Source organism: Schizosaccharomyces japonicus (assembly GCF_000149845.2).
Source record: "Schizosaccharomyces japonicus yFS275 unplaced genomic scaffold supercont5.3, whole genome shotgun sequence".
In the NCBI taxonomy this organism is placed as follows: domain Eukaryota; kingdom Fungi; phylum Ascomycota; class Schizosaccharomycetes; order Schizosaccharomycetales; family Schizosaccharomycetaceae; genus Schizosaccharomyces; species Schizosaccharomyces japonicus.
Genome location: NW_011627862.1, coordinates 1,443,696 through 1,465,295, shown reverse-complemented (window position 1 = coordinate 1,465,295; position 21,600 = coordinate 1,443,696). Strand labels below are relative to the sequence as shown.

The 21,600-nt window shown below is 45.0% G+C and overlaps 12 protein-coding genes across 12 annotated transcripts; 6 read left to right on the top strand and 6 right to left on the bottom strand.

The window, feature by feature from the left end:
• Window positions 1–141: 141 nt before the first annotated feature.
• SJAG_01355 (cytochrome c oxidase subunit VI) lies at window positions 142–1,324 on the top strand. The gene is made up of 2 exons (XM_002172569.2): window positions 142–558; window positions 763–1,324. Exons 1-2 carry the CDS (start codon window positions 395–397, stop codon window positions 1,034–1,036), a joined length of 438 nt encoding a protein of 145 aa, XP_002172605.2. The 5' UTR covers window positions 142–394; the 3' UTR covers window positions 1,037–1,324.
• SJAG_01354 (MCM complex subunit Mcm5) lies at window positions 1,253–4,099 on the top strand. The gene has a single exon (XM_002172568.2). It carries the CDS (start codon window positions 1,861–1,863, stop codon window positions 4,015–4,017), a length of 2,157 nt encoding a protein of 718 aa, XP_002172604.1. The 5' UTR covers window positions 1,253–1,860; the 3' UTR covers window positions 4,018–4,099.
• SJAG_01353 (potassium ion transporter Trk1) lies at window positions 1,931–7,203 on the bottom strand. Its single transcript, XM_002172567.2, has one exon. The coding sequence runs from the start codon at window positions 6,744–6,746 to the stop codon at window positions 4,212–4,214; it is 2,535 nt and encodes an 844-aa protein (XP_002172603.1). The 5' UTR covers window positions 6,747–7,203; the 3' UTR covers window positions 1,931–4,211.
• A 229-nt stretch (window positions 7,204–7,432) lies between these two features.
• On the top strand, window positions 7,433–9,630 carry SJAG_01352 (cytoplasmic glycine-tRNA ligase Grs1). The gene has a single exon (XM_002172566.2). It carries the CDS (start codon window positions 7,579–7,581, stop codon window positions 9,538–9,540), a length of 1,962 nt encoding a protein of 653 aa, XP_002172602.1. The 5' UTR covers window positions 7,433–7,578; the 3' UTR covers window positions 9,541–9,630.
• Window positions 9,631–9,968: 338 nt separating this feature from the next.
• Window positions 9,969–12,063, top strand: SJAG_01351 (glutathione synthetase large subunit G). The gene has a single exon (XM_002172565.2). It carries the CDS (start codon window positions 10,284–10,286, stop codon window positions 11,799–11,801), a length of 1,518 nt encoding a protein of 505 aa, XP_002172601.2. The 5' UTR covers window positions 9,969–10,283; the 3' UTR covers window positions 11,802–12,063.
• Window positions 12,064–12,202: 139 nt separating this feature from the next.
• On the bottom strand, window positions 12,203–13,165 carry SJAG_01350 (DUF1766 family protein; the record flags this gene model as incomplete). The annotated part of the gene is made up of 1 exon (XM_002172564.1): window positions 12,203–13,165. The coding sequence occupies one exon, from the start codon at window positions 13,163–13,165 to the stop codon at window positions 12,203–12,205; it is 963 nt and encodes a 320-aa protein (XP_002172600.1).
• A 206-nt stretch (window positions 13,166–13,371) lies between these two features.
• On the bottom strand, window positions 13,372–14,961 carry SJAG_05228 (initiator methionine tRNA 2'-O-ribosyl phosphate transferase; the record flags this gene model as incomplete). Its single annotated transcript, XM_002172563.1, has 2 exons — window positions 13,372–14,662; window positions 14,900–14,961. The coding sequence occupies 2 exons, from the start codon at window positions 14,959–14,961 to the stop codon at window positions 13,372–13,374; spliced, it is 1,353 nt and encodes a 450-aa protein (XP_002172599.1).
• On the bottom strand, window positions 14,958–15,455 carry SJAG_01349 (palmitoyltransferase complex Erf4; the record flags this gene model as incomplete). Its single annotated transcript, XM_002172562.1, has 1 exon — window positions 14,958–15,455. One exon carries the CDS (start codon window positions 15,453–15,455, stop codon window positions 14,958–14,960), a length of 498 nt encoding a protein of 165 aa, XP_002172598.1.
• Window positions 15,456–16,691: 1,236 nt separating this feature from the next.
• Window positions 16,692–17,021, top strand: SJAG_01348 (hypothetical protein; the record flags this gene model as incomplete). The annotated part of the gene is made up of 1 exon (XM_002172561.1): window positions 16,692–17,021. One exon carries the CDS (start codon window positions 16,692–16,694, stop codon window positions 17,019–17,021), a length of 330 nt encoding a protein of 109 aa, XP_002172597.1.
• Window positions 17,022–17,523: 502 nt separating this feature from the next.
• SJAG_01347 (rRNA processing protein Faf1) lies at window positions 17,524–18,291 on the bottom strand (the record flags this gene model as incomplete). The annotated part of the gene is made up of 1 exon (XM_002172560.1): window positions 17,524–18,291. The coding sequence occupies one exon, from the start codon at window positions 18,289–18,291 to the stop codon at window positions 17,524–17,526; it is 768 nt and encodes a 255-aa protein (XP_002172596.1).
• A 266-nt stretch (window positions 18,292–18,557) lies between these two features.
• On the top strand, window positions 18,558–19,743 carry SJAG_01346 (hypothetical protein; the record flags this gene model as incomplete). The annotated part of the gene is made up of 4 exons (XM_002172559.2): window positions 18,558–18,785; window positions 18,820–18,948; window positions 19,121–19,224; window positions 19,365–19,743. The coding sequence occupies 4 exons, from the start codon at window positions 18,558–18,560 to the stop codon at window positions 19,741–19,743; spliced, it is 840 nt and encodes a 279-aa protein (XP_002172595.2).
• SJAG_01345 (pheromone M-factor receptor Map3) lies at window positions 19,678–20,760 on the bottom strand (the record flags this gene model as incomplete). The annotated part of the gene is made up of 1 exon (XM_002172558.1): window positions 19,678–20,760. One exon carries the CDS (start codon window positions 20,758–20,760, stop codon window positions 19,678–19,680), a length of 1,083 nt encoding a protein of 360 aa, XP_002172594.1.
• Between the last annotated feature and the right edge of the window lie 840 nt (window positions 20,761–21,600).

Here is a 21,600-nt window from a genome sequence, read left to right as displayed (position 1 = left end):
GGGTTTGAAGAGGAAATAGCAAACCACCCTGCCACCATCCATACTGCATATATTACGGCATCTGAAAGCGCCAAATCAACGTACAGTATTTGTGTATTTAGTATTGTAATAATGTGTATTTTGAAGATGCGTTACAAACGCCTCGTAACTGGCTGCCCCTCTTGAAAGCATGAAAGTTGTGTAAACATTATTGAGCCTCCAACAACTCCTGTCCTCTACCATTCAGCCTTTCTGCGTTTCTACTGGCTGAATTAAGTAAGTGCTAATTGGGAGAAATTTTTTGCTCTGTAACTTGTGGCCATTCCGCGAATTATCACAGTCATCGGCCTTTGCATTTTGTCCGAGAGTATCGCCTGAAACACAGAAAAACCTCGGAACTAGCTGCCACGTTCGTATGATCATGTCTAATCGTTGTCAATTACTTCAGCTACCTAAATATCTCGTAAGTAAGCGAATCTCTCAGAATCACATTTTCTGTACACGCGCGTTTTCTTCTTCTTTTTTGCGGAGAAATGAAGACAATTCTCACAAGGTTGATTTGGACGCGCTGAACAAGCGGTAAGCGTCATTAAGCTGGTCTGCATTTCGTGATTCTCATTTGTTTTGTGTCTTGAACAGGCGCATTAGTCCTTCGTTTGTTTACATTTAATGTTTATGAATTGAAGCAAGATTTAGAGGCCTTCAGCGTGCCTCAACTAAAACAATGAGCCTCCTTAGGCGCGATCTAATATCACACAACAATATCGTTACTAACGTGTCTAGATATGGTGATTTCTTTTCTGAGGTTGACGATCCTTTTGAATTGCAGCGTGGTTTAAACAATTGCTTTGCTTATGATCTTTTGCCGTCTTCTGACGTTTTGGAGAGCGCATTGCGGGCTGCTCGGCGGCTCAATGATTTCGCAGTAGCCGTGCGAATATTAGAGGGCATTAAAGTGAAATGTAATGCCCAACAGTACAAAAAATATCTTCATGTTCTGCAGCCTGTGTTGACAGAGCTTTCTATTCCAACAAAGGAGAAGCTGTTTAGTAATTAGCCGATTTTGGTGCGACACCAATTGTGTGTACCGACTGTCGCTGTTACAATGAACAGTGAACGTTCGCAGGACCCTTAATCACGTTCCAGTCCATTCGTCTCCTCCACGATGGAAAGGAATTGCTATTTCTAAATAAGGTTCTGTACGCGCGAGAGTACGAACTTCTTCAAACAACGACCGCTTCCTCCCTGCACAAACTGTTTCACTCACTGCGCTTTGACTCCTCCTTTCTTTCCTTTTGTTTATGTACTTTTGATGATTTATGAATGTGATGAACATGACCTTATATTGAATGAATCCCGTGTCTCCAATCCATTGATACCACAGACAGACTGGACCTGTGTAACAATGTTGCTGTTGTTCTAACGGTGTCCATTTTCTCTCTGTAACTGCCTCTATTCGTTTGACTTTTCTATCAATGTGCATCCCCAAGAGCCAAGCTGGTGACCCCCACATATATCCCACATCACTAACCTACACGACCAAATCTCAACCAGCCTCTGTCTGGGAAATTAACGACTAAAATTGTGCAATATCTTGCATATTCACCGCGGTACGTGTTTGTCAATTGTTCTTATTAAGAACAGCTCATCCCTGTGCTGTTTTTTTCTCGAAATTTGACGAGATTTGACAATTAGGGCGGTCTTCCAATCCAAACTTGAGTTTCTCGAGAATTTCGTTATAAAAAGTGCTGCTCTCAATCCCGTGTATTGTCGTACGCTTGTTTGTATAATTTCTGCTGTATATTACATTGTTCTTTTTCTTTCCTTTCTCTCTGTCTATTTCTCTTTTTCTACATTCGGTGTTAAAGACTATAAAAAAAAATGGCTGCTACTGGTTGGGAGCAAAGTAACATTTACTATACCCCTGTCCTTCCTGGAGAACAGCAGGAGGATTCTAAGGCAAACTATGAACGGAGTTTTGTTCGTTTTCTGGAAGAGTTTGTTATTGATGGAAATTTTGTGTATCGGACGCAACTACGTGACAATCTTCTGGTTAAAAAATACTGCCTGGAAGTCGAAGTAAAACACTTAATCAGCTTCAATGAAGATCTCGCACACTTATTATCAAGTGAACCAGCAGAAATGCTGCCTTTGTTTGAATCTGCTATTACAACTGTCGCTAAACGACTGCTTTTTCCTCGCGATCAAGAAGCTGTTGAGATTCCAACGTGCCAACTTATCCTGCGTTCCGACGCTAATGTCCTCTCCATTCGAGACTTGAATGCTGCACACATATCTCGTCTGGTCCGTGTTCCTGGAATCATCATTGGTGCCTCGACACTGTCTTGTCGTGCTACAAAACTTCATTTGGTATGCCGAAGTTGTGGAAACTCAAAGTCTATCTTCGTTACCGGTGGCTTTTCCGGTATCCAAATTCCGCGTGTCTGTGACAGCCCGGTGCTGGAGGGCGAACGCAAGGATTGTCCTATGGATCCCTATATCATTGATCACTCTCGTTCCACATTTATTGACCAACAAGTGTTGAAGCTCCAGGAGGCTCCTGACATGGTACCGGTTGGTGAACTGCCACGTCACGTTCTTCTGAACGCAGACCGCTACCTAACAAACTTGATTTCGCCAGGTACGCGTTGTGTCATTACAGGAATTTTTTCCATCTTTCAAAACAAAGCCGTTAAGGCAAATGGAGCTGTTGCTATTCGGAACCCCTACATTCGGGTTCTGGGTATACAAAGAAACGACGATGACGGAACTAAGTCCATTCCTCTTTTTAGTGAAGAGGAAGAGGAACAATTCTTAGAAATTTCACGTACTCCTAATCTTTATCAGATTATCGCAAACAGCATTGCACCAGCAATTTACGGTAATGAAGACATTAAGCGTGCTATTGCTTGTTTGTTGTTTTCTGGATCCAAAAAAATTCTACCAGATGGAATGCGGCTACGTGGTGATATTAATGTTCTGCTGCTTGGTGACCCTGGTACTGCAAAATCCCAATTCCTGAAGTTTGTTGAACGTGCCGCTCCTATTGCCGTGTACACATCTGGTAAAGGTTCTTCGGCCGCCGGTTTGACTGCCTCTGTTCAACGAGATGCAGCCACTCGAGAATTCTACCTAGAGGGTGGAGCCATGGTACTTGCAGACGGAGGTGTTGTATGTGTTGATGAGTTCGACAAAATGCGTGATGAAGATCGTGTCGCAATTCATGAAGCAATGGAGCAACAGACTATCTCAATCGCAAAAGCTGGCATCACTACCATCTTAAACTCTCGAACATCTGTTCTCGCTGCTGCTAATCCTATCTTTGGCCGTTACGATGAGATGAAGTCTCCGGGTGAGAACATTGACTTTCAAACTACTATTCTTTCAAGATTTGACATGATTTTCATTGTTCGTGACGAACATGACGAAACGCGTGATAAAAACATTGCTAAGCATGTTATTAGCTTGCATACCAATTTGCAAGATGCCCCAGAAACCTTAGCAATTGGTGAGATTCCCCTTGACATTTTCCGTCGTTACATCAATTATTGTCGGCATAGGTGCGCTCCCGTACTGACGGCTGAAGCCGCTGAAAAACTCTCGAGTCAATTTGTTTCTATTCGAAAACGTGTCCATCAGGTTGAGAGTGAAAGTAACGAACGTTCAACGATTCCCATTACCGTTCGTCAACTAGAAGCCATTATTCGAATTACTGAAGCACTTGCAAAGATGACCTTAAGCAGCGTGGCTACGGAAGAGCATGCAAATGAAGCTATTCGGCTGTTTTTGACGTCTACTTTGGCCGCTGCAACGTCAAACTCACCAGAGGTCACAGAAGAAGTTAAAAAAATCGAAGCAAGTCTTAGGAAGCGTCTGCCTATTGGTTTTCAAGCTAGCTATAGAATGCTTGTCCGTGAATACGTTAACGGTCATGGCTACTCTCAACGAGCACTTGAAATGGCTTTGCAAATTCTAGCAGGAAAAGAAACAATTCAAATGAGAAATGGTGGACAGACAGTTTATCGTGCTGGTGTCTAAATTTTTATTTTATGAACTTGTTTTTAAATGTCCTTGCATGTAGTGTTATTTAATAATGGATTTTTTTAAATTGTTCGTTGCACTTTTAAAGAAAGCGATATAAGCCGTATGCAAATACAGTCAATAATTGCTTCCAATTGTGAAATCTATATTATGTGAACAGTATTATAGTGGTAAAGTTATCATTATACTCATTATCCCATTGTGCTTTGTTTCGTTGAATAAGTGTAGGTTCGAGACATTCTGTTTCCCCCTTGTTGTCTGCGTCTGTAATCTTCCTCTTCCTTGAGATAGTTCTTCTCGGATGGAAGCATAATAGCTCTATCCACGGCACGTGGAAGACCACGATGGCGTCCTCTGATTTGTAGTGCAATAATAACAAGCTTACTAACTGTACAAAAATCACCAGAAAGTGAACAATTAGCAGTAGAGACACCAGTACTAAGACCAACAGTACCATAGGCTGACACAACTTCAAAGAGTAGGTTGAAGATTGTAAAATCTCGATTAGCATAATCGGTAATTTTATGACCTTCACAAATGCACAGAATAAAAAGCCCAAGGAAAATATACCATAAATCGTAACTCAACTGCTGACGAATATGAGTGCCAATGAATGAAGCATTTCCATCTTCCTCGGCCGAATAAATACCAAGAGAACGTTCTTCATACACGTTGGTAGTTCTCATGTTTATAGCAACTGGGAAAACAGATATATACATCATTACCATGTAACTGACCAATACAGCTGGGTGAAGTTCGGACAATGTAACACTGGTAAAGCCAGCAGTTCTAGTGCAAATGGACTGGAAAAGTGCGTTCACCACTCGATAACCGGTGGGAATTTTCTTGATAGTAGAGTTGTTCAAGTCCAAAAGCATAAAAATGAGTAGATCAATGGCATTTAAGATGACAAGAATGAAAACTAGCCACCATGTGGCTTTAGAGGGGAATAGTAGAGTAAAACAACGTCTAGGATGGTCCAACAAAAATGCTAATGCTTCTTTTTTCCCTGAAGAAGACGGGACAATGCAGTAGAAGCACCAAATGACGAATCGAAAAAGGCAAGGGAAGCCGGTGTTTCCGGCGATGATGAAAAAGGATGAAGTGAGCAGGATGAATATGTTAAGGTTGAAACGAATGAAAGAGGTTGGTGTTAAAGTAAAGCCAAGATCATTAAAAACAGAGGCAGATGTGAAAAAAGCCCACCAGCCTCGCTTCAAACCGTAGCTTTCAATTACACGTTCAGAACCTTTTGCAGTATAGGCAAATACAAGAAACATGATGAAAATAACCAAGTGTAAAAATACAAAATAAAACAAAATGAGAAAACAGAGACTTTTTAAGGCCCTGTACTCGATACCGCCCAACTCGTCTCGCTGCTCTTTCGTTAAAGTAACAAATGCAGAGTTACGATCAACAGTTGGACTGTATGAAAGGTACGGAAGTGACATAGCTGTTCGACGTGATCGACCAGACATGATACTTCCTTCCCGTTTGCGTCGGAAAGCATTGGATAGAAATCTATCGAAGGTAAGTGTCCGCGTGTGCAAACTAAAAGAACGGTTCCAGCGTAAAGGAAGGGGAAGATGCTTTGATTCTTCGCGATGAGAGTAAAACGACCGACGTCTCTTAGCAGTTCGCTTTTGCTCGCGACGTTGATTACGAGACGGTTTGTGGATGTTGGTGAAAGCGATATGAGGATCAGAACGCCGGTCTTCGTCTTCATCGTCATCATCGTCGTTGGTTCCGGACAATGAACTTCTAGATGAACTTAAGTCTGATTCATGTACTCCGTAATTTCGAACGGGAGGCGCAGAATAAATGGAGACTGTGGACGTGTCCATGTTGCTTGGCAAACGAGAGTGACTTAAGAGATTGGTATCGGAATAAGAGGTAACATTCTGCGGGGGTGACAAAAAGTCCTTATCACTTGTAGAACTTGTGGAACCTCGTTGTAGCGTGCGACTAGACTTTTGTCCTTCGGATGAGATTGATGCTTGTCGACGTAGACGTGGGTGCAGGTCATCCATTTCGATATCATTTGAACGGTAATCCTTTGCATTAACTGCATAATCAGAATGTATTTCCGACGGTACATCGTCAGCATTCGGATCATTTCGACTGCCGGATGTGGAAGACATTGGACTCTCGTACAATCCATTAGATAGTGAATCGTTTATATTTGTTTCGTGTATTTCCATGGAAGAACGTGTCGCGGATGTAGTACCATCTGGACATCTGAAAGTAGAGTTAGAAACCCCGTCGTCCTCTTTATTATTCACATTTTCATGAGGCAAAAGCACACGAATAGGACGCCCACGAAGACCGTTGTCTTCCAAATCAATCTGATGTTTCCACTTCTTTCTCTCCTCCTTCCGTAAGTGTCGCTGCACTCTCATTTTTCGAATGACATACTTGAACTTTTTACGGAACCAGTACAGCCGCAGAAAAGAGATGGCACCGTTAATCCAGACAGGCACAGTAATCATGGTGATTCCATAGAGCACGAACTGCTGCCAAATAGACAGTGTGTTCAAATCTACTGTGTTTAGTCCTGCCTGGGTTGCAGCGCTGCTTGCTAGGAAAAGAGCATCAACATAGTCAATCTTTGTACCTCCAGTGTACACGAGAATGGACCCAAAGAGGGTGAGACAGAGGATATATGAGTAGTGGAACAGCAGAAAAGGGTATCTTGGAAGTACCCGTCGAAGCTCAGAAAACCACATCTACGCAAGAAAAAACGCGCGTAGATACACACCTGACGACACTGAGACGAATGACAATAATCAATATATGGGAATCGAGTTTAGATAAGTGTAAGGCAGACTTGTATCAAAAGATTATAGTTCAATGGCAAAAACAGTGCGGTACAGAAAATGAACTGGATAATAAAAGCCACTAAGACGAAGATAGGTGCGAGAAATTATTAGTTAATGAAGACAACCATTACGGTACGACCAAAAGAAACCATGTACACAATTATAGCGAGACGAGACAGACTCTGTTAAAAGTCCAGAGTTAAAACTCGTTACGGAACGCTTCAAGGTAGCAGATAACACGAGTGCAGCATATATGCCTCTCAAGCAGCTTAAAACAAAGAAAAAGGGTCCGATTTAACAGAAAACGGAGCGTTAAGCACCGCTAACGTTCATGTTCTCAATTCCCGTTGTTGTAGGGAGAGGAAAGGATTTGACAAATCGCGTTGCTTGATTTACATCCGTATTTTAAGGTTTGCGGGGTGAGAAAACCCTAGGGCGTTGTAACGTTGTGTTATGTACAGTAGAGCGTGTTAATGTGCTTTGCAATACGCTAAAATGTTTAGCAGTTCACTAAACAGCTGTATAATACTTAACGTAAATTGACGATGCCGTATTATAAATAATGCGGAAACATTGTATTTCATTGCAGTGCACTCCATTCCACTCCACCTTCACTCGTCTACCACCCGCGCAAACCTACCCTCTGCCAACCACGTCTAGGTCAATCAAAGCTCTGTGGACACGTTTCTGCGGCAGACGTTCTTTTTTAAACTTCGGTAAACGTAATTCTGGTCGCAAGATGTCGGATTTGACGAAATCTGAGACTTTCGATCGCGCTCAATTTGAGGAGCTGATGAAGAAGAGATTCTTCTTCGCTCCTTCCTTCCAAATTTACGGAGGTATCAGTGGTCTTTTCGACTACGGTCCTCCGGGTTCTGCTCTTCAAACGAACATTGTCGAGCTCTGGCGCCGTCACTTTGTTATCGAGGAAAGTATGCTTGAGGTTGACTGCTCTATGCTGACTCCCCACGAGGTCTTGAAGACCAGTGGTCATGTTGACAAGTTTGCCGACTGGATGTGCAAGGACCCCGCTACTGGTGAAATTTTCCGTGCTGATCATCTTGTTGAGGAGGTTTTGGAGTCTCGTTTGAAGGGTGACAAGGAAGCTCGTGGACAAAAGTTGGAAGCTGCTCCTGAGAGCGACGACAAGAAGAAAAGAAAGAAGAAGGTGAAAGAGATTAAGGTGACTCGTCTTGATGATGAGGTCGTGAAGGAGTATGAGACTATTTTGGCTCAGATCGACAACTACGATGGTGCTCAATTGGGTGACCTTATGGTGAAGCACAACATCCGCAACCCCGTTACCGGTGGTGAATTGGAGTCCCCTCGTCAATTTAACCTGATGTTTGAGACTCAAATTGGTCCCAGCGGTGGTTTGAAGGGTTACTTGCGTCCTGAGACGGCTCAAGGTCAATTCCTTAACTTCAACCGTTTGTTGGAGTTCAACAACAACAAGGTTCCTTTTGCCAGTGCTATGGTCGGCAAGGCCTTCCGTAACGAGATTTCCCCCCGTAGTGGTCTTCTGCGTGTTCGTGAGTTCTTGATGGCAGAAATTGAGCATTTTGTTGATCCTCTTGACAAGAGTCACTACCGTTTCGACGAGGTCAAGGACACTGCCCTCCGTTTGCTTCCTCGTGACGTTCAGTTGTCTGGCTCTACTAAGCTCGTCGAGATGAAGATTGGTGATGCTGTTGAGAAGGGTATTGTGGACAACACTACTCTTGGTTACTTCATGGCCCGTATCTACGAGTTCTTGAAAAAGATCGGTATTGACATGAACCGTGTTCGTTTCCGTCAACACATGAGCAACGAGATGGCTCACTATGCCTGCGACTGTTGGGATGCTGAAATTCACTGCTCGTACGGTTGGATTGAGTGTGTTGGTTGTGCCGATCGCAGTGCTTATGATTTGAGCGTTCACAGTGCTGCCACAAAGACGCCTCTTATTGTGCAAGAGAAGCTCGCCGAGCCAATTGTTGTCGATGAGTTTGTTGTCGAGGTGAACAAAAAGAAGTTTGGACCCAAGTTTAAGCGTGATGCTAAGGCTGTTGAGGAGGCAATGCTTGCTTGGACCCAAGCTGAGCGTCAGGCCAAGGCCGAGGAGCTTGCTTCTACTGGTAAGATTCCCGTCAGCGTCAATGGTGTCAACTTCGTTGTTGAAAGCGAGTTGGTTACGATTGAGAAGCAAAAGCGTACTGAGCACATTCGTTCATACATTCCCAACGTTATTGAGCCCTCGTTTGGTTTGGGACGTATCTTGTATGTGTTGATGGAACACTCTTACTGGACCCGTCCTGAGGATGTCAACCGTGGTGTTTTGTCCTTCCCTCCTGCTGTTGCTCCCATCAAGGCTTTGATTGTACCCTTGAGTAAGAACGCCGAGTTCGACCCTCTTGTGCGCCAACTCTCCGCCAAGCTCAGAAGAAACGGTATTTCCAACAAGGTGGATGATTCCAACGCCAATATTGGTCGTCGTTATGCTCGTAACGATGAGCTTGGTACGCCTTTCGGTATTACTGTCGACTTTGACTCTCTTAAGGACAACACCGTCACTCTCCGTGAGCGTGATTCTACCAAGCAAATCCGTGGTACTGACGATGAAATTGTTGCTACCTTGGTTCAATTGATTGCTGGTCACACTACCTGGTCTGAGGTCCTCGACAAGTTTGGTGAGTTTACCACTGTTCAAGAGGGCAACTAAAACGAAAAAGATGGTTAGAAATGTGAGTTTCGTTAACTTTTTGTTTTTACTAGAGATACCTACATACCTATATGTGTATACAAAATACGAACTTAAAAACAATGTTTGTGTGTGTGGTCCAGAAATGGTGTGTCTAAAGAGTATGAATTTACGTTATATGTTTATTCTAGAGCGTCATGTCGTCTAACCATAATTGTTGTTTCGATTAGCGCTGGTACAGCTTTATGAGGGGCATATTAAACGTGCAAAGACTAATGAGTAGATTATCCAGCCGGTTATGTTTCTATTCACGTAAACTATGTTAGTCGTTAGAGCACGGTTGATTAATACAACAAATAGCTTATACTTAAGCGTAATCAATTTATCAGCACGTTTAGAAAAGAAAGAGCTTGTTACATAGAAGAAAATGTTACCAATCCATTACGTATTGTTGCATGCCTGGATGAATTATACCAAAATGTAATTAATAGTGAACAAAATATAAAAATTAAGGAAAAAATAAGTTAGTGAGTTTAGTGCTGATCTTGTCATTTGTTACTGGTATTTGTTTTTTTTTTTGCAAGTTCTGTTGTTGTTTTTTTCTATACCTTTTCTACGGTACTCTATAACGGAAGCACTACGCTCTCTCGTACTCTACACTATCTCTTAGATTGCTGACGTGAGCAAAGTTCGTAAACAGACAGCTGTGTCTATATAATAGTCTACGTGTTTGGTTTTGTAACTACACCACAAAAGTACAGAAAATGCCTTCTATGGAAATTGAGAAATACTCGTCCTCTGAGATTGACGATCTCTCGTACACTGCCAGAAATTACGCAGTGTCCAATGGACTCGTGTTCTTGAACAATGATGAAAAGTCATCTGAAGCTACGACTCTTACTCAAATCCCTGTTACTCTTTTTCCTACTGTTATTCCTCGTGAGGCTTTTGTTGAGGCTCTCAGCGTTCAACAAGCTTATAACAAGCTTTACGCCAAGGTCTCTAACGATCACCGGTTTTTGGAGCGTTGCTTGAAGGACATGTGCGGTCAGGACGAGTTCATTTCAAAATTGTGGAAGGTTTACGAGGAGTCTCGTGCTCATTTTGCAACCTTGAAGAAACCTTGCCAACAACCTGTCTCCCTGGGCATTTTCCGCTCTGATTACTTGGTCACCGACTCAAAGGAAGGCCCTTCCTGCAAGCAAGTCGAGTTCAATACCATCTCCGTATCGTTCGGTGCTGCAAGCAAGGTCGTCAAAAACATGCACAACTATCTGTCCGATTATGGCTTGTATCATGACCGTTTGACTCCTAACCATCTTACCATCAACACCTCTACGACCGGTATCGTTATGGGCCTGAACAAGGCTTATTGTGTGTACAAGCAACAAGCCGAGCAATTGCTCAAGGAACAAAACAACGAACTCCCCGACAAGACGGCTGCTCAGGTGATCGTTTTGTTCATTGTTGACAGAAACGAACGTAACATTATGGATCAATGTGCTCTCGAAATTGAGCTGAACAACCGTTTCAAGGTTCCCTCAGCTCGTATCTACTTTGACGAACTCGACAAGAGTGCAACCCTCGACAACAAGACCAACAAGCTTTTCGTCAAGGTAAAGGGAAAGGTATACGAAGTCGCCGTTGCTTACTACCGCACTGCTTATGCCCTTTCTGAGTACACCTCCGAGGCCGATTGGAACGCTCGTTTGACCGTTGAAAAATCCTTGGCCATCAAGTGTCCCTCAATCGCATTCCACCTTGCTGGTTCAAAGAAAATACAACAAGAACTTGCCGTAGAGGGTGTTCTTGAAAACTACCTGAGCGGCAATGAGCTCAAGGCCATTCGTTACACATTTGCCGACATGTACCCTCTTGATGAGTCTGAGGCTGGTTTGAAGGGTCGTAAATTGGCTTTGGAGTCGCCTGAACACTATGTTCTGAAGCCTCAACGTGAGGGTGGCGGAAACAATGTTTACGGTGCTGACATTCCCAAGTTCTTGGAGAAGACCGAGAAGAAGAACTGGTCTAGCTATATCCTCATGCGTCACATCGATGCCATTCCTTCTACAAACTACATCTTAAAGGGCAAGAAGGCTGTCAAGTTTGAAACAGTTGACGAGCTTGGAATCTTGGGTACTCTCGTTTACAATTCCAAGACTGGTGAGGAGTTACAAAACACTCAAGTTGGTTACATCTGCCGTACCAAACCCATCAATGTCTCTGAGGGCGGCGTCGCAACGGGTTACGCTTCTCTTTCCAGCGTTCACTTGCTGGATTAAAGACAGTTACGCAGAACAATGTAAGGCGTAAAGTGTATTCATTCTTTAGCTACTCAATAGACCGGTGAAAATGACCCACAAAAAAGTCACCAGGAATGCGGTACGCGGATAGAGGGTGATCGGATGCAGGGTGTTGTATATATATATGTGTGTGTAAGTGAGTATGGTCGTTCCAATTACAGGTAGATTTATGCGTTGACGGTAAGGTTTGGAAGAAAGAAAATGCAAGACATCAAAAACGTGGATGGGGAATTAAGGATGGAACATGAATGACAACGACAGATGTATGAAGAAACAGGCGCCCGAATAGAGTAGTAATTCGTAAAGGCGTAGTGAAACACCGGACACTTTATAACAATCACAATGAAAGAAACCATTGTAAAATATTACAACTGCTGTCCTCAGCTGAACATTACCCGGGAATATTCAATCCACCGCAGTATGATTCCACGAATATGTTCCCATTGTCCATTGTCGATTTCAAGCCAATGTTCGTGCGACATGTTACAAGCTTCACAAAAAGCGGGAGGTATATAATGGTATGCATCTTGGACCTCCAATTCAATGAGTCTTGCAATCTTAAAGCTGGACCGGCAGACTTCTTTGCATTTTTCGTAATCAGGAAATACTTCAAAAACACGTTTCGAGTACGAGCACATTGGCGAGTGCATGCGAAAGTGCTTTTTCAGGTCAGAAACACGAGCTACCTCAATAATTGATTTGGACAGTTGGCTATGTTCGGACAATGGATCCTTGGTTCGTTTTTCATATAAGAAGACACAAATGTAACCATCACAGTCGTAAGAATCATGTTGGCACAACTCTCGCTGAACCTGGATCTGAGTGGCCTGCGATAGCATAGGATTGATCCAATCCTCCAGCACAATAACCCCGTCGTTTGGTAATTGTTTCGACGAAGCTACAAAGGACAGACGAGGTGGAAGATGCTTACGACGAACACCAGGCATATTTTCTTTCAGCAAGGCGGGCTCTACAGGCTTCGTCATATCGACAACGATGGCGTTTCCACTTTGTTCATCGTGAACGACGGCCATATTATTCTCAGTCTTCTGTAATGAGCCGCGTTTCGTGGCATTCGAAGCCCCAATACTTGAAAGGTCCTCAAAAGAATGCACACCTGCAACGGCATCGTCCCTTTCATCCATCCTGGAGGAACCACACATCCGAGCACAAAACCGTTCAACTTTACGGGATAACGACCAGTATATCGAATACGCATCACGCTTCCATGAGCTCCATCTGTCTAAATGAAGAGGCGGCAGAGGTGTTGAAGAGTATTGTGTTCCAATTGTACTGCCTCCGGGCTGCTCCAACGGATGCAGATTGTCTTTCTTCGACGACATTTGGTCTCCATTTACGTTAGCAGTTAACGAAGACATTAAATTGGTGCACAAATACAAACCATGCTTCCAACGAGGAAGGCAGAATGCAGGTGAGGAACGTAACGTTAAATTCGCCGAGCGGCCACTGGTTACACCAGCTCACACACTAACTACCGTCAAGTTGGACGGAGCTATCCTCGGAAACACCACGGAATAACCGGCTCGGATTAGGCACTCAGCAAAAGAGTATTTACGGCGATGAGAAAGGCTCGAGAAGGGTTAGTCTTTGGAGAAGATTCAATAATTTTGATGAGACGATTTCGGATAATTGTTTTATCGAGTTGAAGCCGTGTTTGGGACAACTCCAGAGGCGCTTCCAAAGATTCAAAAGAGGGCGAGAACATGACGCAAAGCAAAAGCAAAGCAAAGGAAGGGGCAGCTTCCTTGGCATCTACTGCGTCGACGATGAAAATGGCATCCGCAGAGCTCCAAATCGAATAACGGGAATACAAATCGTTGAGCATTTCCTTGGCTGCCTTTTTAAAATTCAAAGCACCCATCTTTCCAGAGCTTACTGGATAATGATATTCCCCCTTCACATTTAAGGCGTCTTTGGCAAAATTAACAATGATTGTGGAAGGCGGAACGGATGCAGCGTTCAGAGAAGATATATCACCAAGCCACAACTTAGTTCTTTGGACTTGGTGTAAAAGAGAGAGCGTGGAGGCTGAAACGTGTTGTTGCTTGTCGGATGCTTGAACGATTTGCGCAATTATCTTTGATAAATCGTCTTCATCCGCAGCTAATAGCTGCTCTTGATGTTTCCAGTACAGTGACGGTGTCAAATGACAAGCCCATTCCTCTTCGTCATCTGCTGCTCCTTGCACATACAGAAAACCGTGTTCACGAGAGTAACCGGACTGGACTTGCTCACTTGCTGTCACTAGAACCACCGTATAATAGTCATTGAATTCAGCGCGTGAAAGAGAACTGGCAGGTGTAAACCACAGTGGACGCATTGGTTTCTGGAGCGCGTCCGACAAGCGTTTCAAATCAACACCGCTGGCTATGAGAGTGTCAACAAACCCATCCAAGCGTTTCTCAATTTCAGCGATCTCCTGCTTGGGTAGGTATGGTGGGAAGAAACAAAGGGATCGGGATTCGTGTGTATGGCGGATGCGTTCAAAAACACACTTATTAATAGTGGCAATCCAAATAGGAATCGTTTTAGAGAGTGCATCAGGCGTACGCTTACCACGACGTGTAGAATCGACGATGACAAGACCGTCTTTGTCGCGAAAAGCATCAAGCAAATGAAGGTTTAGTCGACGGGTGCTGAAAGACCATTGGTTTGTATGGCCATCCGTGCTTTTGAAATAGGCAGACCAAGGCTGATGTTCGGGACGAACATACCAAGAACCGCAACGCTCATTCACAACAGTCTGAAACGTGTTGTACAGCTCGAGCACCCGGTCTACGAATTTGGCGTCCAGCGCAATGGACAAAAGACGGTTGCGACTAGATTGTTAGCGGGCATGTAAAAGGAGCAGGCGGGAAAAGGGAACAAAATAAATAATGAAAAAGAAAAGAAAATGAGAGAGAGAGAGAAGACGTGCAGCTATGCATGCGTCGTATACAGAAACATGCAAAGCCGAAATTAAGAGATGTAGACGACGGCGGCCAAGTCCATTTGTTATGAAACTCGGTCACCAAATTGTATCATCTCTTGCAGCATCATTATGCGAACCTACGTACGGGTTTTTTCCTTGGACATGGAGCCGTTGGACAACGTCGATCGACTCCAATTCGGTAGTCATTGTGGTATTCGGGATACTTGTGTACTGTCAGAGAAACTCGTGGTGGCTACAGAGAGCGGTGTGCTGGGCGTCTGAGAAAGGGTCGGAGAAACAGAGACAGAAAGCTGGTTCTGTCGAGATACCCGAATGCTTTCAGCATCAGTAACGTGGAAACATAGACACAGAAAAGCCATATTTCGAAGACTAGCGGCTTTCATGCCGTGTGCACTTGCAAACTCCTGTACAAACAATTCTAACGCAGCGACACGTTTCCGGTGAAAACTTCCAAGAAGAAACTCAGAGAGATACAATGTAAAGACAGCCAGAAATCCATCCATTACGTTTTGAAAGGTCCAAGGGCAAAAGGCGACACGTAAATGATCGTTCAAAGTGACAACAAATGTGTGCCATTCAGTCGGTGGCACGTACGGCTCAAGTGCAGACACGTACGATGTACAAAATTGTGGATAAATATCGCCAGAGATGGAATAGTCACGTTCAATACGTATAATCATTATTTCTTTGGCGTAAAACGACGAAAAAGAGCAAAAAAACGCAGAGGATTTAAATTCAATAAAGGTTCCTTACCAACACCTTCCAATAATAGAAAAGAAACTGGTTTCTGTTGCTGTTCGTTGGGATAAAAAAACGGAAAAACGCGTAGGTACCGTAGCCAGTACGAAAGTAGGGAAAACCGTCTGAGAAAGACAAAAAATGGGTCAGAAGCGTATGAAATGACCAAGAAACGCACAATTGCAAAACGTGCAAGTCGCGTTGTGCTGCGTGTCGTGTAGTTGGCTCTGGTGAAGTTCCTCCAGCCGGAAGAAATCGACGTCATAAGCACTGAGACGCGACCCGGTGGAGAAAGTAAACAAAGGACGGTCAATCGAGACGGGAGCAGAACCAAAGGGCACGGTAAACAGCAGAAGTAATGGAATTTGTAAGACAAGAACACGGAGTCAAATTCCGTCCATGCCGACGCGTGGAGGACACTGAGAGGATATACGGACGTAAAAACGACGCGAACAGCATCGCGAAACACATTCTCAGTTAATAAGTTAATAAGACCGTTGATTTCGCGTTCCTGACACGAGCGAGAACAGCAAAAGGCTGAGTTCAGAAGCGGTAAAAAAAAAAGCCATGCAATCATCAAAATCGTAGACCCACCGGATCCATGAAGCAAACGAAAACGCGTATATGCAACAGTTCTTGCTCGTATCTGTTTTTCCGCGCGCAATGGCTAATAAAAGACAACGACGCGATACACGCGCATGTTTGCATTAAGGTTTCATTTAGCGCGTCGTCCCATAACAAAAAATACAGCGCGAGCCGACATTGTCGGTAAGCAGAAACATACAGGTAAATCATTCTCGTAAATGAAGAAAAGACATTTGTTCATAAAAAGCGCGTAAAAGTACGCGTTGTGTTTTGGGAAAGGAACGGGGTCTCGTTCTCGCCGCCTTAACAACTTCAATAGATTAATTGATTTGTGGAATATTTTATTAAGTGTCCGACAAGTATAAATAGACGACACCCCGCACTCTGGACGGAACCTACTCCACAACACCATACAGCAGTGCACCATACAAATACAATCCGAAAAACTCATTCGAGCGCTACAATTGCGATTGACCGATCTATTACTCGTCAATTGACAAAGAATACCGACTCGTAATTAATTTCTCACCTTTGGTTCTCAAATTCTCTCTTATATATATCTCTCTCTCTTACTCTCTCTACGCCTTCTAAATATGAGCAATAACGCCAGTGTTAGTGTGAACAGTGGATCTGCCGAGGCTGTCCGCAAGGAATTGCCACAGATTGTGCAGACCTCATTGTTCGACGTTGGTTGCCGTATTCGGAAAGCTGTTAAACACGGTTATAGCTTTGATCAAAAGCTTTTCCCTTCGTATCAGAAGGATGACACTTTACAGACAGAACTTCCCCAACAGAAGCACGACCCCTCTCTTAAGCTGTCTAACCTTAAGTCTGACTTGGCTGCCGAATCCATCTTCTGGGATACGTCTTCAGTACAATCCATTGCCGACGACTTTGCCGATCCCAAGTACATGGCTAAGTAGGTTGTCCGTCGCTTCTAAGCGGGTTTTCCTCGACACCGCTGATCCGCGAGGTTTGTATCTTTTTCTGCGTTCTGCTTGTCTTTTTCTGTTTCTACTTGTGTTTCTCTCTTTGTTCTCTATTTCCACTCCGATTGCATGTACTATGTACAACGCACGGCGTAGCACCGGCGTTTATTTCTATTATTGCTTGCGCGTTGCGCAAGCCTGTGGTCCGAGTCGCGAGAGTGCCCGATGGCTCGGAGCCACCTGTATAACCTGCTACCTAATTAGTTTCGGTTTTTTATGGTTTCTACACCAAAAAGTAGCGCAGCCGTGTCGGCTGCGTGAGGACAAGTGGGATACACGGGAGTATGGCGAGTGTGAGCTGTAGGGAATGCGTAGCGGAGTAGGGTCGTGTCTTGTAGAAACCAGTTGAGTACAATTGCGGGAGGAGAGGACGTTGCGAATCACCTGCTGTATATGCACTGGATGTCCCTCCTCCATCTTTGCCTGACGGCCCTGGCTAATCCTTCGGGAGCATATGCTTCGGAATACGAAGGGTTCCACCACGCATCTTACCAGGTGTAAAGGACTTGGGCTGGAAGCCTTGGAGCCGTTTAGAAGGCTTCGACTTTTTCTCGCGTGCAAGGACGGTGCCACTCTCACGGGCCTCAGCGGCAACGAGTTTCTTGATGCGCTGACGCTTGGCGTGCATACCCTTACGAGCAGCCATGGGCATTTTTTGATCCTTGGTCTGACCTCCGAGCATGGCTATATGCTGCATGGTCGCTTTGTGTCGTGCCTTGCCTTGAGCTTCGAGTGACACTGTTCCTGAACGCGAAGCAGCCTCATGCAGCAGGTGGGATTCACGCAAGAGCTTCTGCAACGCAACGTCGTTCTTCAGGTTTTCTGCCTCCAGCGAATCCTGCTCCACCTCTTGGGCTGAACCCTCAGCAGCCGCGCTGAGCTTCCGTTTGCGTTCGCTCACAAGCTCCTCTTCCACAAGCAGCTTGGGCATTTTTTTCAGAAAGGACTTTTTGCCAGGTTGTACGATGGTCGTCCGCTCTTGTTCAACGGCAGAGACACGCAGAATGCCTGGCGACGAAGGAGGCGATGTGTGAGAGGAAACCGAAGAGGGCGATGAGGGCACTTCTTCAACGCCATCAGCATTTTCCTCGTCTCCTTCGACCCTTTCCGTCTTACGGGACGGCAGCGGACCCAAGACGTCAGTGGTTGCGCCAAATTGCTGCTCGAAATGTTTTTGGAGAGCCGCTAAAGCGTCTTCTGCCATGGTGGAGGGAGGTGTGCGGAGGGGCAGCAGAAGCTGGGTCAGAAAAAGGTGGTCGATGCAGGAGGCAACAAACGGGGGGAAAGGAAAGAAGAGGGAATTGTGGGAAGAGGTGATGTCGACTGAAACAAAAGCGGAAAGAAAAAAGTTGGCCAGGTTTCTCTTCGTTTTCCCGCACTCTTTCCACCTTCGCTTCTCTCACCCTCCACAACTTCCAACTCTAAATTTCACCTCTTACCGCCCCTCCCTTCCCCCCCGCTCCTCACATCATGCCTACGAAATTTCGCCCTTGCATTGACATTCACCAAGGCCAAGTGAAACAAATTGTCGGCGGCTCGCTGGGAAGTACACGCGCGCTCCAAACAAACTACGTGTCCGCCAAATCGAGCTCTTACTATGCTGAGCTCTACAAGCAAAACAACTTGACCGGCGGTCATGTCATCATGCTGGCCCCAATTGTGAGCAAGCGGCCACAGAGGCTCTTCAAGCTTGGCCCAGTACGTTTTCGTCAGCTTTGCTGCTCTTTCACAGAGTCACACTGGCTTCTCTGTGAATGTCAAATATTCTCGTCGGCTAATCATTCGTTTAGACGCTCTTCAAGTTGGCGGCGGCATCAACCTGTCGAATGCTCAGCAATGGATTGATCGTGGCGCTTCCAAGGTACGGTGCTGATTTGGAAGATTCGGACAACGAGACGCGTTCGCAAAAGGTGACCGAGGCGTTAAGCGACTTAGTCGCTCGTCTCTGCTCGCAAACGTCGCGCTCACTATGTGAACAACCACTCTCTCCTCTTCCTCTTCCATCCTCCTTTCCCCTTGCTCACCTCATTCAGGTCATCGTTACCTCTTGGCTCTTCCCCAATGGCGAGTTTGATGAATCTCGTCTCAAGATGCTCTCCGACCTCATCGGTCGTGATCGCCTCGTTGTCGATGTCAGGTACGCTCGTCGATGCAGCAGTTAGCTTGCAGACCCCGCAGAAAGCTGCACAAGCCGTGTGAAGCGGTGCCTTGTCCAACTTTGGTTACATGCGCTCATTTCCATGTCTTGTATTCATTAATCACATTACTAACAAACAGTTGTCGCCGAAAGGGAAACGAGTGGATCGCTGCCATGAACAAGTGGCAGCTGCTGACAACTATGAAAATTAACAAGGATAACTTGGACATGCTCTCCAAGTACTGTTCAGAGTTTTTGATTCACGCGGCTGACGTCGAAGGCCTTTGCCAAGGAATTGACAAGGAGCTCGTCGTCAAATTGGGCAAATGGGTTACGATCCCCTGCACGTATGCTGGCGGTGGTCGCAGCCTTGCCGACCTGGAACTCGTCAGTAAGCTCAGCGGCGGCAAAGTCGACTTAACCATCGGCAGCGCTCTTGACATTTTCGGCGGTTCACTTAGTTTCGAAAGTGTCGTCGCTTGGAACAGAGAATTTGCTCCAGACGCGCTCGAGAACTAAAGCCTTTCCGTCCGTATTCATAACCGAATTGTCAATCAACGTGTGTGAAGATGACTTGGAGGTATCCAGTCTGCTGATCTGTGCATTTGCATGACGACCCAGACGCGTGTTTTTAATTCCTGGTATGCAGTACACGAGCACCCAGAAGTAACGAACAATAACGTTCGAAAAATCTTTGCTGGTGCCAAAAAACAATACCATCACATACAGCACTGTGGGTGGGACCCAGCTGTTCATTTGAATCGAATCCATTTCGAAGCCGAGTATATCATTTTTGTTCCATGGATGGAAGTCAGAAATGCGGAATGGGATCCACTCTTCTGCAATACAGTTGCTGATCAACAAATACATCGTAAGAGGCAGATAGCCCAGGAAGAATACGAGTGCCAGACACAACAAACGCACGAACCGACGAGATGTGAGGTATGAATCGCGCTTGAAGTACTGTTCAAGCTGTTTCTGCTTTTTGACGTACACCCAAATGACACGTGAAACGTGGAACAATCCGAACAGACATGCAAGACATGGCGGCACAGTGAGAATGGCAAAGGCAAACCAGGTGTTCATAATGGCTGCACGACAGCCATTCATTCCTAGAATGTAGTACCGGGCGCCTTCGGTCATAATTGCCAGACCCATGCCAATGAACGGGCTAATGAAGCAAACAAAGATGTTGAAACCCAAATGCTTGTACATGGGAAGCGGTTTGTTGCTGCGAACGACCGAATCAAGATAAAAAACCATGCAAAATGCAGACTGTGGGATGGCCAGACCGGATGCGACGAGAAGCTGGCTAGTAACATCACACCAAACGAATCCTTTCCATTGAACGGCCGTGATTATTTCTCTCCACCAGATGGCGTTGTCGACACCGTAAATCAATGTTGCTACTGTCAGCCAAAACAGCAATGCTATGCAAGGCACGTTTCGAGCCCGCATCTGCATTAGGCCCAAAGGAATTGCCAGCAAAATAGAGAGGTAGGCGTAGACCTGGTAGAACACACAAACGGAATACATGCTGATGAGATGAAGATGCCAATGGAAAACGGAATGAAACGAACGTTAAATAAGTACAACGGAAACAACCAAACAGATTAAAAAATGGTCAAAAGAAAACGGAAAACGAAAGCAAAACTTTGGAGAAAGAAGACGGCTGCTTCAAGGGCGCAAACGCAATTAGAGAAGCACCAAGGACGAAAACAGACACCGACACAGACGCACCAGCGAGTTGTGGTGATCAGTGTTGGGATTTAATTAGAGTGCTCTCCGAAATGGAAGCGATTTCTTATGGTAAAGTAAGCACTGCTTACTTTCCGTTCCCCAATTCAATGTGCCAAGCGGCCAAAGAACTGGTATACGCGAGTAATTGGTACAACGGTACTCAATGAAACGCGGCACTAGTGCACGCGACAAAATGTAAAAACGCAATTACAAAATGGGCTCTGTCTACAACAATACGCACAGAGCCGATTCGGTAATAAGACTTTGCTAGACTACCGTTCTTCAAAAAATCGTATCGATGTAGTGGTATAGTTGAGGACACAAGAGATGCGCGTTGTCTAGACACTACCCGATGGACTCAGCTTGTGATTCGTATGAGGAGGCTGCGCATTCTGCATGCGGCGGCAGCATTTATATTCTCCATCGCAAATTCATAGACTGACTATTTTTGACTAAGTCTGAGCTTTTGCGCCTAAGCATACGGGACCAAATCCAGGACTCTCTGGGATGAAATGACGTCACAAAGCCGACAGAACAATGGAAACGCCAGGGCCATTGTTTGCACACGTGGAGCCGCAGCATGAAGCAAACAGGATCAAAAAGAGACGTCAATGAGACTTCCTGTCGCACCAAAAA

Bases quoted from the DNA above. Each gene is read 5' to 3' on its own strand.
- SJAG_01351 (XM_002172565.2), top strand. From the start codon at position 10,284: ATGCCTTCTATGGAAATTGAGAAATACTCGTCCTCTGAGATTGACGAT.
- SJAG_01355 (XM_002172569.2), top strand. From the start codon at position 395: ATGATCATGTCTAATCGTTGTCAATTACTTCAGCTACCTAAATATCTC. The intron at 559-762 runs GTAAGCGTCATT...TAACGTGTCTAG, and splicing joins TTGGACGCGCTGAACAAGCG to ATATGGTGATTTCTTTTCTG.
- SJAG_01352 (XM_002172566.2), top strand. From the start codon at position 7,579: ATGTCGGATTTGACGAAATCTGAGACTTTCGATCGCGCTCAATTTGAG.
- SJAG_01353 (XM_002172567.2), bottom strand. From the start codon at position 6,746: ATGTGGTTTTCTGAGCTTCGACGGGTACTTCCAAGATACCCTTTTCTG.
- SJAG_01354 (XM_002172568.2), top strand. From the start codon at position 1,861: ATGGCTGCTACTGGTTGGGAGCAAAGTAACATTTACTATACCCCTGTC.